This window comes from Bombina bombina, chromosome 5, assembly GCF_027579735.1.
Source record: "Bombina bombina isolate aBomBom1 chromosome 5, aBomBom1.pri, whole genome shotgun sequence".
Taxonomy (NCBI): Eukaryota; Metazoa; Chordata; class Amphibia; order Anura; family Bombinatoridae; genus Bombina; species Bombina bombina.
The window spans coordinates 1,114,131,928-1,114,150,620 of NC_069503.1; the positions used below are offsets into that span (position 1 = coordinate 1,114,131,928).

The 18,693-nt window shown below is 41.1% G+C and overlaps 1 protein-coding gene across 3 annotated transcripts in view; it reads right to left on the reverse strand.

The window, feature by feature from the left end:
• Positions 1-9,319: 9,319 nt before the first annotated feature.
• Positions 9,320-18,693, reverse strand: part of TSNARE1 (t-SNARE domain containing 1) — a 1,244,582-nt gene continuing 1,235,208 nt past the window's right edge. For all 3 annotated transcript variants that reach the window (XM_053715403.1, XM_053715402.1, XM_053715404.1), the window contains one exon: positions 9,320-13,682. In XM_053715403.1, coding sequence (XP_053571378.1) covers positions 13,120-13,682 — 563 coding nt within the window. In that variant the 3' untranslated portion in view covers positions 9,320-13,119. The remainder of the gene's footprint in view (positions 13,683-18,693) is intronic.

The following is an 18,693-nucleotide window of genomic DNA, read 5'->3' on the forward strand; positions in this document are numbered from 1 at the left end:
CAGGTCTCTGAGAAAAGAGATAATCTGCCCCCTACTTGGTCCGGTGACCGGTCGGGGGCCACACCTTCATGCTGACTTTGTTTCGGCGGGTTTCTTGTTCTGCTTGGACTTGTTCCAAGACTGAGCTGGCTTCCAAGCACCCTTGGACTTATCCGCTTTCGCTGCTGGCATTGGGCCTTGTCCGTACGAAAAGGGAGGAAACGTAGATCCATTAGGCTTAACCTTCTTATCCTGTGGTAGGAAAGCACCCTTGCCTCCCGTCACCGTGGATATGATTGAGTCCAATTCTGTCCGCAGACCACTACTTTAGCCACAGAGCCCTGCGGGCTAGTACAAAACACCCTGAAACCTTGGCATTCAGCTACCGGCTGAAAAAAAAAAAACCCCTGTGTGTTGAAACATCTTCCTTAACATGTTTTCTAACTTTTTATCCATGGGCTCTTTGAATGACGAACTATGCTCAAGAGGAATCGTAGTCCGCTTGGCAAGCGTAGAGATAGCACATCCACCTTAGGGACGGTCCCCCACAGCTCAAGCTGAGAGTCCGGAACGGGGAACAGTTTCTTAAAGGAAGAAGGGGAAAAGGAATAACCTAATCTCTCCCATCTTAACAGGAACCGGGAAGGTCTGAGGTACCACCCTGTCCTCATACACTTTATCAAGCTTAGAAATCGAGCGTTCCTCTGGTAGTTTCGGTTCCGGAACCTCGAGAGTAGCAAGCACCTGCCTCAGCAAAAAGCGCAAATTTTCTATCCTAAACCTAAAGTCAGGCACCTCTGCAGACGGAGCTTTAGATGGCATGGATTCCGACCCAGAAGGAATGTCCTTCGAAGAGTCGCAGTCGTCAGCGGATAACCTTTCCGAGATATCCATAGGAGTATATGACTACTGGACCGGATCACCATATTCTACCCTACGCTTGCGCTTAGCAGAACATGGTAAGGGACTAATAACCTTAGAGACTGCCATTTGCTGTTGATCTGCAAAGTCTGACGGCCAACAGATTTCCCCGAAGGAGAGATAGACATGCCCTGAGGCGCTGCATGTGTACTCGGAGATGAATGTAGGGGACGTACCTGACTGGACAGGGAAGCCCACAGAGGTGGATGGCTCAGTAGTACTAGACATTCTCTTCTTTCGAGAAGCCGAGACCTTATCAAGGCAAGGGAAACATAGTTGAGCAGGCGGATCTACCGGAACCTCCTCACAATAAACACAGGTACTAGACTTAGTACCCTCTAACGTGTCAGAGTCCTCCATAGCTTGCGGCTTTATTACAGACTAGTTATAAAATATAAACAATGGCACCTTTATAACCTCCAATGGCTGGGGCACTCACTACCTTCTAGGACCCAGACCACCGTTACGTCTCCTGCACCGCCAGTCAAGCAAGGAAGTAGATTAGGCCACACCCGGTCAGAAGGAATGCCTCACAGGACCACCCCTGCACAAGGGAGAAAACATGCAAAAACAGCCACGCAAATACTCCCGGAAGGAAACTAAAGTTCACCCATTGCCAGAGCCTCATCTCACACACATCGCAGCAAATGACATTATAAACAATATTATGTATAACCCCCCCTGTTCAATAATCCCCTTACTAGGGATGTTAACCCTTGATTCTATAAATATAAAACACTGTGACCCTGTCTTCTGCGTTCTCATTATGTGTATAAAAATGAAACAATCTTACCAGAATCTACGCCGTGGAACAGGAACACGGCCTCTCAAGTGTGACAGTGTAGTGGCATCGCTCCTGACATGGACTTGAGTGTAGGAAGCAGGCAGGAAAACTTGTCAACACTGATTGCTTATGGAGCTGTTAAAATGAGTCGGGATGGTTTTGCAGAAAGACTCTCCCTGCATCTCCGGACTCTAACTTTTACCCAAGTTCTCCTGACAGGACTACTTAAATCTCCAGTCCCATTCCGAAGAGTACTACCCTCCATAAGAGACTACTCAAATCTTCCGACACTTCACTGCCAACCTACTGTGATGAAAGGCAAATAATGACTGGGGGAGGTAGTTAAGCCTTTGACTGGGGTGTCTTTGCCTCCTCCTGATGGCCAGGTTCTTAATTCCCACAAGTAATGAATGAAGCCGTGGACTCTCCTCCCCTTTATATTATATATAATATAATAATAATAAAAAGCAATGCCAAATATTGTTGAAACAAACATTATGCACACAAAAAACAAACACTTGGAGCTAATCAGAGACAATTCATGCTTAATATACATTCTGAATCACTGAAATTACTACTAAAAACGTTGGATTTATGAAACACTATGGGGAGGGTGTGAATCTATAAAATATCTTAGACATCAAGTCTGCTGTTTTCACACTTCCATCCCTGCCTCCATGGGAATCTATTGATAAGGACAAATACCTAGACACTTCCTTTTTATTGATATTTTTAAAATCATATGTACAAGATATATAAGTCTCTCCTTGTTCAGAGAGCTTTAATCTGCATATGAAGAAGAGACCTGTGAGGTCCTGAAAGATTTTGTTGGTCTATTGAAAGGTGTCACAATCTATTAAAGGAACATACTCATTAAAGGGACATTATACACCAATTTTCATTTAACTGCATGTAAAAGACACTACTATAAAGAATAAGATGCACAGATACTGATATAAAATCCAGTATGAAACTGTTTAAAAAATTACCAAGAAGCTCCCAGTTTAGCTCTGTTGAAGAGGTAGCTGGAACACCCATTGAAAGTGCCTGTATAGCAAAAATAGCAGACACTGCACCCCCCTTCCTGTGCATATGAAAAGACTCTACACAAACAGGAGCAAGCTGGAGTAGGTGTACATCAGTATTCTCTTAAAACTTTGGGGCTTGATTAGGAGTCTGAAAATGATAGCAATGTTATTTAAAAAATAATCAAAACTATAGATTTAAAAAAAATAAAAATAAATTGTATGGGCTATATAAATGGATCATCAAAACATTTATGCAAATAAAAAACAGAATTTATGTTTACCTGATAAATTTCTTTCTCCAACGGTGTGTCCGGTCCACGGCGTCATCCTTACTTGTGGGATATTCTCTTCCCCAACAGGAAATGGCAAAGAGCCCAGCAAAGCTGGTCACATGATCCCTCCTAGGCTCCGCCTACCCCAGTCATTCGACCGACGTTAAGGAGGAATATTTGCATAGGAGAAACCATATGGTACCGTGGTGACTGTAGTTAAAGAAAATAAATTATCAGACCTGATTAAAAAACCAGGGCGGGCCGTGGACCGGACACACCGTTGGAGAAAGAAATTTATCAGGTAAACATAAATTCTGTTTTCTCCAACATAGGTGTGTCCGGTCCACGGCGTCATCCTTACTTGTGGGAACCAATACCAAAGCTTTAGGACACGGATGAAGGGAGGGAGCAAATCAGGTCACCTAAATGGAAGGCACCACGGCTTGCAAAACCTTTCTCCCAAAAATAGCCTCAGAAGAAGCAAAAGTATCAAACTTGTAAAATTTGGTAAAAGTGTGCAGTGAAGACCAAGTCGCTGCCCTACATATCTGATCAACAGAAGCCTCGTTCTTGAAGGCCCATGTGGAAGCCACAGCCCTAGTGGAATGAGCTGTGATTCTTTCGGGAGGCTGCCGTCCGGCAGTCTCGTAAGCCAATCTGATGATGCTTTTAATCCAAAAAGAGAGAGAGGTAGAAGTTGCTTTTTGACCTCTCCTTTTACCTGAATAAACAACAAACAAGGAAGATGTTTGTCTAAAAACCTTTGTAGCATCTAAATAGAATTTTAGAGCGCGAACAACATCCAAATTGTGCAACAAACGTTCCTTCTTTGAAACTGGTTTCGGACACAGAGAAGGTACGATAATCTCCTGGTTAATGTTTTTGTTAGAAACAACTTTTGGAAGAAAACCAGGTTTAGTACGTAAAACCACCCTATCTGCATGGAACACCAGATAAGGAGGAGAACACTGCAGAGCAGATAATTCTGAGACTCTTCTAGCAGAAGAAATCGCAACTAAAAACAACACTTTCCAAGATAATAACTTAATATCAACGGAATGTAAGGGTTCAAACGGAACCCCCTGAAGAACTGAAAGAACTAAATTGAGACTCCAAGGAGGAGTCAAAGGTTTGTAAACAGGCTTGATTCTAACCAGAGCCTGAACAAAGGCTTGAACATCTGGCACAGCTGCCAGCTTTTTGTGAAGTAATACCGACAAGGCAGAAATCTGTCCCTTCAGGGAACTTGCAGATAATCCTTTTTCCAATCCTTCTTGAAGGAAGGATAGAATCCTAGGAATCTTAACCTTGTCCCAAGGGAATCCTTTAGATTCACACCAACAGATATATTTTTTCCAAATTTTGTGGTAAATCTTTCTAGTTACAGGCTTTCTGGCCTGAACAAGAGTATCGATAACAGAATCTGAGAATCCTCGCTTCGATAAAATCAAGCGTTCAATCTCCAAGCAGTCAGCTGGAGTGAAACCAGATTCGGATGTTCGAACGGACCCTGAACAAGAAGGTCTCGTCTCAAAGGTAGCTTCCAAGGTGGAGCCGATGACATATTCACCAGATCTGCATACCAAGTCCTGCGTGGCCACGCAGGAGCTATCAAGATCACCGACGCCCTCTCCTGATTGATCCTGGCTACCAGCCTGGGGATGAGAGGAAATGGCGGGAACACATAAGCTAGTTTGAAGGTCCAAGGTGCTACTAGTGCATCCACTAGAGCCGCCTTGGGATCCCTGGATCTGGCCCCGTAGCAAGGAACTTTGAAGTTCTGACGAGAGGCCATCAGATCCATGTCTGGAATGCCCCCCAGGTGAGTGACTTGGGCAAAGATTTCCGGATGGAGTTCCCACTCCCCCGGATGCAATGTCTGACGACTCAGAAAATCCGCTTCCCAATTTTCCACTCCTGGGATGTGGATAGCAGACAGGTGGCAGGAGTGAGACTCCGCCCATAGAATGATTTTGGTCACTTCTTCCATCGCTAGGGAACTCCTTGTTCCCCCCTGATGGTTGATGTACGCAACAGTTGTCATGTTGTCTGATTGAAACCGTATGAACTTGGTCCTCGCTAGCCGAGGCCAGGCCTTGAGAGCATTGAATATCGCTCTCAGTTCCAGAATATTTATCGGTAGAAGAGATTCTTCCCGAGACCAAAGACCCTGAGCTTTCAGGGATCCCCAGACCGCGCCCCAGCCCATCAGACTGGCGTCGGTCGTGACAATGACCCACTCTGGTCTGCGGAACGTCATCCCTTGAGACAGATTGTCCAGGGACAGCCACCAACGGAGTGAGTCTCTGGTCCTCTGATTTACTTGTATCTTCGGAGACAAGTCTGTATAGTCCCCATTCCACTGACTGAGCATGCACAGTTGTAATGGTCTTAGATGAATGCGCGCAAAAGGAACTATGTCCATCGCCGCTACCATCAACCCGATCACTTCCATGCACTGAGCTATGGAAGGAAGAGGAACGGAATGAAGTATCCGACAAGAGTCTAGAAGTTTTGTTTTTCTGGCCTCTGTTAGAAAGATCCTCATTTCTAAGGAGTCTATAATTGTTCCCAAGAAGGAAACCCTTGTTGACGGGGATAGAGAACTCTTTTCCACGTTCACTTTCCAGCCGTGAGATCTGAGAAAGGCCAGGACGATGTCCGTGTGAGCCTTTGCTTGAGGAAGGGACGACGCTTGAATCAGAATGTCGTCCAGGTAAGGTACTACTGCAATGCCCCTTGGTCTTAGCACCGCTAGAAGGGACCCTAGTACCTTTGTAAAGATCCTTGGAGCAGTGGCTAATCCGAAAGGAAGCGCCACGAACTGGTAATGTTTGTCCAGGAATGCGAACCTTAGGAACCGATGATGTTCCTTGTGGATAGGAATATGTAGATACGCATCCTTTAAATCCACCGTGGTCATGAATTGACCTTCCTGGATGGAAGGAAGAATAGTTCGAATGGTTTCCATCTTGAACGATGGAACCTTGAGAAACTTATTTAAGATCTTGAGATCTAAGATTGGTCTGAACGTTCCCTCTTTTTTGGGAACTATGAACAGATTGGAGTAGAACCCCATCCCTTGTTCTTTTAGTGGAACAGGATGAATCACTCCCATTTTTAACAGGTCTTCTACACAATGTAAGAACGCCTGTCTTTTTATGTGGTCTGAAGACAACTGAGACCTGTGGAACCTCCCCCTTGGGGGAAGTCCCTTGAATTCCAGAAGATAACCCTGGGAGACTATTTCTAGCGCCCAAGGATCCAGAACATCTCTTGCCCAAGCTTGAGCGAAGAGAGAGAGTCTGCCCCCCACCAGATCCGGTCCCGGATCGGGGGCCAATATTTCATGCTGTCTTGGTAGCAGTGGCAGGCTTCTTGGCCTGCTTTCCCTTATTCCAGCCTTGCATTGGTCTCCAAGCTGGCTTGGCTTGAGAAGTATTACCCTCTTGCTTAGAGGACGTAGCACTTTGGGCTGGTCCGTTTTTACGAAAGGGACGAAAATTAGGTCTATTTTTCGCCTTGAAAGGCCGATCCTGAGGAAGGGCGTGGCCCTTACCCCCAGTGATATCCGAGATAATCTCTTTCAAGTCAGGGCCAAACAGCGTTTTCCCCTTGAAAGGAATGTTTAGTAGCTTGTTCTTGGAAGACGCATCAGCCGACCAAGATTTCAACCAAAGCGCTCTGCGCGCCACAATAGCAAACCCCGAATTCTTAGCCGCTAACCTAGCCAATTGCAAAGTGGCGTCTAGGGTGAAAGAATTAGCCAATTTGAGAGCATTGATTCTGTCCATAATCTCCTCATAAGGGGGAGAATCACTATTGAGCGCCTTTATCAGCTCATCAAACCAGAAACATGCGGCTGTAGTGACAGGGACAATGCATGAAATTGGTTGTAGAAGGTAACCCTGCTGAACAAACATCTTTTTAAGCAAACCTTCTAATTTTTTATCCATAGGATCTTTGAAAGCACAACTATCTTCTATGGGTATAGTGGTGCGTTTGTTTAAAGTAGAAACCGCTCCCTCGACCTTGGGGACTGTCTGCCATAAGTCCTTTCTGGGGTCGACCATAGGAAACAATTTTTTAAATATGGGGGGAGGGACGAAGGGAATACCGGGCCTTTCCCATTCTTTATTAACAATGTCCGCCACCCGCTTGGGTATAGGAAAAGCTTCTGGGAGCTCCGGCACCTCTAGGAACTTGTCCATTTTACATAGTTTCTCTGGGATGACCAACTTTTCACAATCATCCAGAGTGGATAATACCTCCTTAAGCAGAATGCGGAGATGTTCCAACTTAAATTTAAATGCAATTACATCAGGTTCAGCCTGTTGAGAAATGTTCCCTGAATCAGTAATTTCTCCCTCAGACAAAACCTCCCTGGCCCCCTCAGATTGGGTTAGGGGTCCTTCAGAGATATTAATATCAGCGTCGTCATGCTCTCCAGTAACTAAAACAGAGCAGCCACGCTTACGCTGACAAGGGTTCATTTTGGCTAAAATGTTTTTGACAGAATTATCCATTACAGCCGTTAATTGTTGCATAGTAAGGAGTATTGGCGCGCTAGATGTACTAGGAGCCTCCTGAGTGGGCAAGACACGTGTAGACGAAGGAGGGAATGATGCAGTACCATGCTTACTCCCCTCACTTGAGGAATCATCTTGGGCATCATTGTCATTATCACATAAATCACATTTATTTAAATGAACAGGAATTCTGGCTTCCCCACATTCAGAACACAGTCTATCTGGTAGTTCAGACATGTAAAACAGGCATAAACTTGATAATAAAGTACAAAGAACGTTTTAAAATAAAACCGTTACTGTCACTTTAAATTTTAAACTGAACACACTTTATTACTGCAATTGCGAAAAAACATGAAGGAATTGTACAAAATTCACCAAATTTTCACCACAGTGTCTTAAAGCCTTAAAAGTATTGCACACCAAATTTGGAAGCTTTAACCCTTAAAATAACGGAACCGGAGCCGTTTTAACACTTTAACCCCTTTACAGTCCCTGGTATCTGCTTTGCTGAGACCCAACCAAACCCAAAGGGGAATACGATACCAAATGAAGCCTTCAGAAAGCCTTTTCTAAGTATCAGAGCTCCTCTCACATGCGACTGCATGCCATGCCTCTCAAAAACAAGTGCGCCACACCGGCGCGAAAATGAGGCTCTGCTTATGCTTAGGGAAAGCCCCAGAGAAATAAGGTGTCTAATACAGTGCCTGCCGATATTATAATATCAATATACCCAGATAAAATGATTCCTCAAGGCTAAATATGTTTTAAAAACTGAATCGATTTAGCCCAAAAAAGTCTACAATCTTAATAAGCCCTTGTGAAGCCCTTATTTACCATCGTAATAAAATATGGCTTACCGGATCCCATAGGGAAAAATGACAGCTTCCAGCATTACATCGTCTTGTTAGAATGTGTCATACCTCAAGCAGCAAGAGACTGCACACTGTTCCCCCAACTGAAGTTAATTGCTCTCAACAGTCCTGTGTGGAACAGCCATGGATTTTAGTTACGGTGCTAAAATCATTTTCCTCATACAAACAGAAATCTTCATCTCTTTTCTGTTTCTGAGTAAATAGTACATACCAGCACTATTTAAAAATAACAAACTCTTGATTGAATAATAAAAACTACAGTTAAACACTAAAAAACTCTAAGCCATCTCCGTGGAGATGTTGCCTGTACAACGGCAAAGAGAATGACTGGGGTAGGCGGAGCCTAGGAGGGATCATGTGACCAGCTTTGCTGGGCTCTTTGCCATTTCCTGTTGGGGAAGAGAATATCCCACAAGTAAGGATGACGCCGTGGACCGGACACACCTATGTTGGAGAAATATAGTGTATAATGTCCCTTTAAATGGAAATAAAATGAATCAAATTAATTGTTTTTGCTGTCTAAAAGTGTTTATCTTGAAATATGTAATTTTTTTTAATAGATGTTCCTGTGCTTAATAAAATTCAGTTTTGTTTTTATGCCGGTAAAAGTATTACCAGTATAAAAATATAATTGAGACAGTTTTTTCAACCAGTGAGCAATTTAAAAATCAATATAGGTTGCACACATTTTTTTTATAGCCTGAGAGAAAAAACAAATGATTTTAATATTCCTTATGTCCTACATTTCATTTGCATTTGTTTAAAATAATAAAAAAGTGCTTTGGAAAAAGCATCCATTTAGCCTATGTATGTTTCTGTGTCATTTTAATAGAATACATTCAGGTTGCCATTTCACATATATGTTTCAGCCCAAGCATCTGGTCACGTTGTAGAGAACAAAAAATAAATATCATCAGAATTATGTGCGAAGCAGTAATGATTTAAAATATTTTATTAATGCGCCACCTGTTTCTCCGGCTATACAGTGCAACCGCTACATATTACATAGTGATTTAGTTTACAAATTGGCAATATATTTTTTCATGGATGTAATTAGTTTTTTTTTTATACGGTTCTTATTTTTTTTGGCTAACACAAAAAACATAGACTCCTGTCTATATCACTAAATATTATGACTTCCCTATAACTGAAGAAGAAAATATGTCTTGGGATTATTTATTGCCAATTCATGCAATATATTTGCAACACCAGCGCTAACAAGGTTTAAAATAAAACATAGAAGGTAACATGACTGTAAAGCAGCGTTTCATTTACCCAACAAAAAACATGCTTTTCTTATTGCTCAGTGTAGGGTTTTCTTGAAAAACATAACATATTTTTTAAGAATTATTTCACAAACGCTAGTATTTACCATCACTTTAAAGCTGCAATGCATACACAACCAGTGAGCCAATCACAAGTTGCATACCCCTATAGCTACAAATCACTGGCATAAGATTGTACCTGAATAACTATGTATTTAACATATTAGATTATGTTAATGACAATGGAATATACTTTTAGAAAACATCACTAGCCAGTTTTTCTCCAACAGTGTTTTTTGCAATCTGATATATATGAGATGTGAAGAGAGAGAAAATGCATGTATCTCACTTTTTTGATTCTCGTACCCGTACACTATCATCTGACTTATGTGACTATGTTATATGTCAGTCACATACATTATTGCTTCTGTGTTCTCTTGTTCGCTGTGGCTCTATGTACCTTGGTATCTAATGTCCTCTTCTCAAAGTTTAATCCAACATGAACTCATGTTGTAAAAAACTAATTCTGTAAACAATTCTCCCTATCACAGTATTATATTCGGACAACAGTTATCTGAACTCAGCATACAGTTCTTGTACAGAGGAGAGTTCTTTCCTAGACACTTCTTATGCCCTCTGAAAGCAAAGGCTTTTTTATAAAATCCTGCAGACTTGTATTTTAGTACACACTTAATGAACTTTGATGAGCATTCATACAGTATGTGTACAGTGTCCTACACATGAAGGTTTTCCTGCCAAGTGGCATTATGGGAGTGGGCAAGGTAAAAAGTTTGCAATATTGTAATATTTTAGGTTATTTATAAATGTACTCAAGGTACCCAAAGCACAAATGCATTGCTAATTTAACATTAATGTAATGCGTAACAAACATTGAAAATATTTAATTTTAGCTTAATATTGTCTTTTTAGCTGGGTGGTCAGTAAATTCAGCTGTGTAGTGTGCCCATTAAGGACCAGATTACAAGTGGAGCAGTATTTAATGCTCCTGCTCGAGCATTATCTCCGCTAGAAGTAAACTTTTTGTGTGCGTCAGGTAGAGCTTGTATTACAATTTGAAAGTAAACTATTTTCACTTGTACTAACCTGATGTGAAGTTCAATAACGTATTCTCCCATAGAAGTCAATGGAGCAGAAGGTGAATCGCATATTCTCAAGTGCGCTTATAAATATTAATATTTTGCATTTCAATGTTCTTCACATAGCAGAATATGTTCTATATATTCATACATACATATTTCTATATATACCAGTATCTGATGGTATTCTGGTAAAATATATATCTATACCTATGTATAATTATATATCTCTATATATATGGTTATGAATCACTGTACTAACCCTAGCTAAGTTTATAAGCTGTGTGAACAGCGATACTTTGGCGTAAAGGGAACCTGCTGAAAAGCAGACTGAAGTAAAAAGGTGTGTCATTGTGTACTTAATTTGCATATCTTACCCAGAATCCTTTGCTGCATTGGAAACAATGTAATTCAGAGGTTTTCTGTGGGAAAACAAGCCTCTGGGCCTGTTATATATATATATATATATATATATATATATTCCACTATGTGTATAGCATTGGAATGGGAAATATTTACAGTAAATACACAGTATAACACTTTATTAAATATAAATATTGCATAAATTTGTTTACATATTTTCATCTATTTGACTGCAAAAGGCTCCAGTGCACTTCTATATATGTCCATATATGTGTACATATGTATTTATATGTATATTTATGTCTGTAAATACATAAACATATACATACATCTGTACACACACACATTATATAAATATATATATATATACACATACACACACACATATTGAGACATGTATATGTATGTATCTCACTGTTAAAGCCCTTTGCCTGCCTTTTTTTCCCTTACACCTGAGACCTCATATCTTTGAGACCTTATAACTTTTTTGAGCAATATTTTTTTTCAATAATTTTTATTAGACAGTGTTATTATGCGTGTAACTGTACTGTTTTTTTGCAAAACAGTTAACACTAGAGCTCTGAGGAAACAGTAATTATTCTAGCGTAAATAGCAATTCAGTTTACTTTCAACTTGCAGTATGAGCAGTAAACCCGACGGGCGCAACAACACGCTGATAAACCCCTTTTCACTTGCACATAACTTAACATGTCACTCGTAATCTGGCCCTAAATAGGTCCTGAGGATTTATCGAATAACAACTGGGTAGGAGGAGGAAACTTTAGTGAATGCAGGCCAGTGTGGGCCACATTAAACGTTTTATAAAACATAATCAGTCATGGTTAAAGGGCTCTTGCTTTTGTGTAAAAAAATATGCTTTGTACCACTCTCCCTAGAGAGGCAAAAAAAAAACTAAATCTGTAACCTAGGTTCTCAAAATGCCCTCAATTGCCTTATCCAGCTGTTTGTTTTGAAGCGTTTGTAGGTTACATAATTCGTTTTTTTGGTCTTTTTTTAGGGAGTGTGGAACAAGCACAATTTTAGACAAAAGCAAGAAGTATTTAATGTCCTTCTAATAAAATATATGTACCACCTTTTAACCTACAGTGATGATTTATGAGGACCCAACATACTGGCTGAGATCGCTGCTACCCAAAAGATAAGGAATATTAAAATAACAGAGTAAATAAAAAAATAACTGGACATACATTGTCTAACAACAGCATTTAACCCTTTAAGGACACAGCTTTCAGTTTGCTCAATTGTTTTATGACGGAAAAATTCCGTCATATATCCTTAAGAGGTTAAAGAGATCACATGCAAGAAAAAAAATACAAAAGAACGCGCCCTATTCTAGGCATCCCATAACATACAGGTTATTTCCGTTAAATGTTTTTGTAAAATAGATGGAATTTTTGTTTTTATCATCTCATAAAACTAAAACTGCTGCACGTCTTGTGGCAGACTCTGCATTCTATGTAATTTACAGTAGGCTCTGAAAGTGCTAATTATTGTTTACAAAATACAGCACTGAGTTGTACATATAATATCATTATACTGTTAGCTATAAAATGCTGCTTTACAGTATGAAACCAGTTATTACAGCAAACCCTTCCTTGATTAAGCATTCCGTTCCATCAGCAAAGCTACCTATTTCCAGTAAGATAAATATGACTTTTTTTTTTTTACTTTTTTTTTAAAAGTTATGTAAGAAAAATATTTTTTTTTAGAATAAAAAGAACACATACAAAATTTCCTCTCACAAAACAATAAATCAGAATATAAAATATGCGCAATGTATGTCACAACCTACAAAAAATGGCTCTGTGTATGCATTGTAAAAGGGAAGTATTGATCCACTACTGACCTCAAGTTTAAATCTATCTAAAAGAAAGATTAAAAAAAAAAAAAAAAGTATTGGATATATATATATATATATATATATATATATCCATTAAAAAAATATCCAGTCTGTTATGTTCAAATATAACGCTATATTGGAAGGTTCTTTACACCTCCTCCTCAACTTTCAAGATCATACCAGAAAAGACTTCAATCCCAGAGGGACCTCCTGACTCACTACCACCTGGTATTCTAGGTGGGACACGAGTAGAGGCCCCTGACGTACGGTCTTGGACAAAATGTACAGTTTCACTGCGTGTGTGGTTACTGTCCACCAACTTTTCCAAAGTCCTGTTTAGTATCTCTACATTGTCTGCTAAACGCCTACTTTGTTCCACAAGATTTTCTAATATTAAGTTCTGCTGAACCATTAGTGAGCTTTGTTGTTGGTACCAAGATGATAAAAGACTATTTTGTTGCAACTGACCCTCCATTAACTGTTTCTCAAATTCAGAAACTTCATGTTTTCTTCTGGGATGTTGAACCGCTTGAGATAATCGCCTGGCGTAGGAAGACTTGGGTAGATTCTGAGGCGAGGATGGTGGAGATGGGGATGAAGCAGATGTTTGTATAATAACTGGATGATCAGACATATCAAGTTCCGTTGCTACTGGCATTTCTATGGTTTTTAGTGGTACCCATGTACAACCTGGGCCATTTTCCTCCTCATCTGTAGGGATGAAAAAGATGAAATTACTATATCTTTCACAGACCTACGTTTTACAAAAGATATAAAAATCAGTTAGCAAATTTCCAATCAGAACTAAAAAATCTCAAGTCCAGAAAAACAAACCTAAAACAACATATCATTCTACTACGAGTCAAAAAACCAAAACATCACTCATAAGCTAAGTCATAACTTTTAAAACAAAGAAAAATATATACTTCTACAACATACTTTTTGGTATTTAGTGAGACCACAGTTTCTGATGTTTTTCTTTGTTTTCTTATGTTCTATGTCAACCATTTTTGGTTGGAAGATTAGTTGTAAAGGTTTGTTATTCAAAATACAGGGCCCTATTAGTTATTATTAGCATAGTTTTTTCGTTTTAATCTTAACTGACTATATAAAAGAGAGTTCAGTCGAACTATGCTCATTAATCAATTATCAAAGATCAATTCTGATACTAATATTCAAGTTAGTGCAAAGATTCCATAACCTATATGTTTTCACTATCACAAACTGTGAATTTCTCATCAATATTATACGAAGTAGATATTCTTAATAAAATGTAAATCTCAGACACAGATCAATTGCAAACAACACACACATTTATATGTATAAGGTAGGAAATATCTTAAGACAAACACCTTAAATTAAATTGAGCTGATATGATAAATGATACAGTGCTCTTGCAGGAAAAACAAAGTTGTTTAATTCTCATCTAGAAACAAACGTAAAGCGACATAAAGCTGTTGGACGCAACTTCAATAGAATGGTCACTACTCACCATGCCAGTGCTTTTTATCATGTGAATGCAGCATTCTTCAGAGCTGTTCTCTAATTTTGATACTTTACAGGTGCCGAGAGGTGACACTCCTCATTTTCACACTATTTTTGTTCCCTGTGACAAAAGTGCTGAACATTCACACACAAGTGTTGCTGGCATTTTCACAGCTGTATTTTGCACTTCAGGTTAGTACACACAATACAGAGTAGGGGGTTAACACTTTTGAAGTTTTATACACAGTTTAAAAGCTACCTAATAAATCAAAAAAGGATAAATTAGTTAATATAAACCAATGAAGCCTACTCAAACATGTAAAGCTCCCACTATGTATCATGCAGACTAACCCAAAGTGAACAATACAGATGTCAAAAAGCAAGAAACCTCGCTGATCTGTGCAATGCAAAAATACCTCCAAGATGGCAGCACCCAGTATGAAGATGTGGAGCGTGACCAACTGGCATCATTAGGAGGTAAAAACAGAATTTATGCTTACCTGATAAATTACTTTCTCTTGTGGTGTATCCAGTCCACGGATTCATCCTTTACTTGTGGGATATTCTCCTTCCTAACAGGAAGTGGCAAAGAGAGCACACAGCAGAGCTGTCCATATAGCTCCCCCTCTAGCGCCACCCCCCAGTCATTCGACCGAAGGTTAGGAAGAAAAAGGAGAAACCATAGGGTGCAGTGGTGACTGTAGTTTAGACTAAAAATCTACCTGACTAATAGCCAGGGCGGGCCGTGGACTGGATACACCACAAGAGAAAGTAATTTATCAGGTAAGCATAAATTCTGTTTTCTCTTGTAAGGTGCATCCAGTCCACGGATTCATCCTTTACTTGTGGGATACCAATACCAAAGCTTTAGGACACGGACAGGTACCTTAAACGGAAGGCACCACTGCTTGTAAAACCTTTCTCCCAAAAATAGCCTCAGAAGAAGCAAAAGTATCGAATTTGTAAAATTTGGCAAAAGTATGCAGTGAAGACCAAGTCGCTGCCTTACAAATCTGTTCAACAGAAGCCTCTTTTTCAAAAGCCCATGTGGAAGCCACTGCTCTGGTAGAATGAGCAGTAATTGTTTCAGGAGGCTGCTGGCCAGCAGTCTCATAGGCCAGACGGATGATGCTTTTCAGCCAAAAGGAAAGAGAGGTAGCAGTCGCCTTCTGACCTCTCCTCTTACCAGAATAGATGACAAACAATGAAGTTGTTTGTCTGAAATCCTTAGTTGCTTGTAAATAGAACTTTAAAGCACGAACCACATCAAGATTGTGTAACAGACGTTCCTTCTTCGAAGAAGGATTAGGACACAGAGAGGGAACAACAATTTCCTGGTTTATATTCTTATTAGACACAACCTTAGGAAGAAAACCGGGTTTGGTACGCAAAACTACCTTATCTGCGTGGAACACCAAGTAAGGCGAGTCACACTGTAAAGCAGATAACTCTGAAACTCTTCGAGCAGAAGAGATAGCTACCAAAAACAAAACTTTCCAAGATAAAAGTTTAATATCTATGGAATGTAAAGGTTCAAACGGAACCCCTTGCAGAACTGAAAGAACTAAATTCAGACTCCATGGCGGAGCCACAGGTCTATAAACAGGCTTGATTCTAAAGCCTGACTCTGACTAAACGCTTGAACGTCTGGTACCTCTGCCAGACGTTTGTGTAAAAGAATAGAAAATGCAGATATCTGTCCTTTTAAGGAACTAGCTGATAATCCTTTCTCCAATCCTTCTTGGAGAAAGGACAATATCCTGGGAATCCTAATCTTACTCCATGAGTAACCCTTGGATTCGCACCAAAGATATTTTCGCCAAATCTTATGGTAGATTTTCCTGGTGACAGGCTTTCTAGCCTGAATCAGGGTATCGATAACCGACTCAGAGAAACCACGCTTAGATAGAATTAGGCGTTCACTCTCCAAGCAGTCAGACGCAGAGAAATTAGATTTGGATGTTTGAAAGGACCTTGAAGTAGAAGGTCCTGCCTCATTGGCAGAGTCCATGGTGGAACGGATGACATGTCCACTAGGTCTGCATACCAAGTCCTGTGTGGCCACGCAGGTGCTATTAGAATCACTGACGCCCTCTCCTGCTTGATTCTGGCAACCAGACAAGGAAGGAGAGGAAACGGTGGAAACACATAGGCCAGATTGAAGGACCAAGGCGCTGCTAGAGCATCTATTAACACCGCCTGGGGATCCCGGGACGTGGACCCATAAAGAAGAAGTTTGGCATTCTGACGGGACGCCATCAGATCCAATTCTGGAGTGCCCCATAGCTGAGTCAGCTGGGCAAATACCTCCGGGTGGAGTTCCCACTCCCCCGGATGAAAAGTCTGACGACTTAGAAAATCCGCTTCCCAGTTGTCTACTCCTGGGATGTGAATTGCTGAGAGGTGGCAAGAGTGATCCTCCGCCCACCTGATTATTTTGGTTACTTCCATCATTGCTAGGAGACTCCTTGTTCCCCCTTGATGGTTGATGTAAGCTACAGTCGTGACGTTGTCCAACTGAAATCTGATGAATTTGGCCACAGGTAGCTGAGGACATGCCTGAAGAGCGTTGAATATCGCCCTCAGTTCCAGAATGTTTATCGGGAGAAGAGCTTCTTCCCGAGACCATAAGCCCTGAGCTTTCAGGGAGTCCCAGACAGCATAGTTGCAGTGGTCTGAGGTGTATCCGTGCAAAAGGGACTATGTCCATTGCCGCTACCATTAGTCCGATTGTCTCCATGCACTGAGCTACAGACGGCCGAGGAATGGAATGAAGAGCTCAGCAAGTAGTTAAGAGTTTTAACTTTCTGACCTCTGTCAGAAATATTTTCATTTCTACTGAGTCTATTAGGGTTCCTAGGAATGGAACTCTTGTGAGGGGGGAGAGAGAACTCTTTTTGATGTTCACCTTCCACCCGTGAGACCTCAGAAAGGCCAATACAATTTCTATGTGAGACTTGGCTCTTTGGAAAGTCGACGCCTGAATTAAGATGTCGTCTAGGTAAGGCGCCACTGCTATGCCCCGCAGTCTTAGAACCGCCAGAAGGGACCCTAGCACCTTTGTGAAAATTCTGGGAGCAGTGGCCAACCCGAAAGGAAGAGCCACGAACTGATAATGCTTGTTCAGAAAGGCGAACCTGAGAAACTGGTGATGATCTTTGTGGATAGGAATGTGCAGATACGCATCCTTTAGATCCACGGTAGTCATATATTGACCCTCCTGGATCATTGGTAAGATTGTCCGAATGGTCTCCATCTTGAATGATGGGACTCTGAGGAATTTGTTTAGAATTTTGAGATCCAGGATTGGTATGAAAGTTCCTTCTTTTTTGGGAACCACAAACAGGTTTGAGCAAAAACCCAGCCCTTGTTCCACAATTGGAACTGGGTGGATCACTCCCATTGTATGTAGGTCTTCTACGCACGTAAGAACGCCTCTTTCTTTGTCTGGTCTGTAGACAGACAAGATATGTGGAACCTTCCCCTTGGAGGGGAGTCCTTGAATTCTAGAAGATATCTCTGGGATACAATCTCTAAGGCCCAAGGATCATGTACGTCTCTTGCCCAGGCCTGAGCGAAGAGAGAGTCTGCCCCCCACTAGATCCGGTCCTGGATCAGGGGCTACCCCTTCATGCTGTCTTGGAGGCAGCTGCAGGCTTCTTGGCCTGTTTACCCTTGTTCCAGCCCTGGTAAGGTTTCCAGGCTGCCCTGGGTTGTGAAGTGTTACCCTCTTGCTTTGCAGCAGGGGAGGATGAAGCGAGACCGCTCCTGAAATTTCGAAAGGAACGAAAATTATTTTGTTTGTTCTTTGTCTTAAAGGACTGGTCCTGAGGGAGAGCATGGGCTTTTCCCCCTGTGATTTCTGAGATAATCTCTTTCAATTCAGGCCCAAAAAGGGTCTTTCCTTTGAAAGGGATGTTCAGTAGTTTGGATTTTGACGACACATCGGCCGACCAGGACTTTAGCCATAGCGCCCTGCGCGCCAGAATGGTGAAACCTGAATTATTTGCCGCTAACTTAGCTAGTTGGAAAGCAGCATCTGTGATAAAAGAATTAGCCAGCTTAAGAGCCTTAATTCTGTCCATAATGTCCTCATATGAGGTCTCCGTCTGGAGCGCATCTTCCAGCGCCTCGAACCAGAAAGCAGCTGCAGTAGTTACAGGAACAATGCACGCTATAGGTTGGAGAAGAAAACCTTGATGAACAAAAATTTTCTTAAGTAAACCCTCTAATGTTT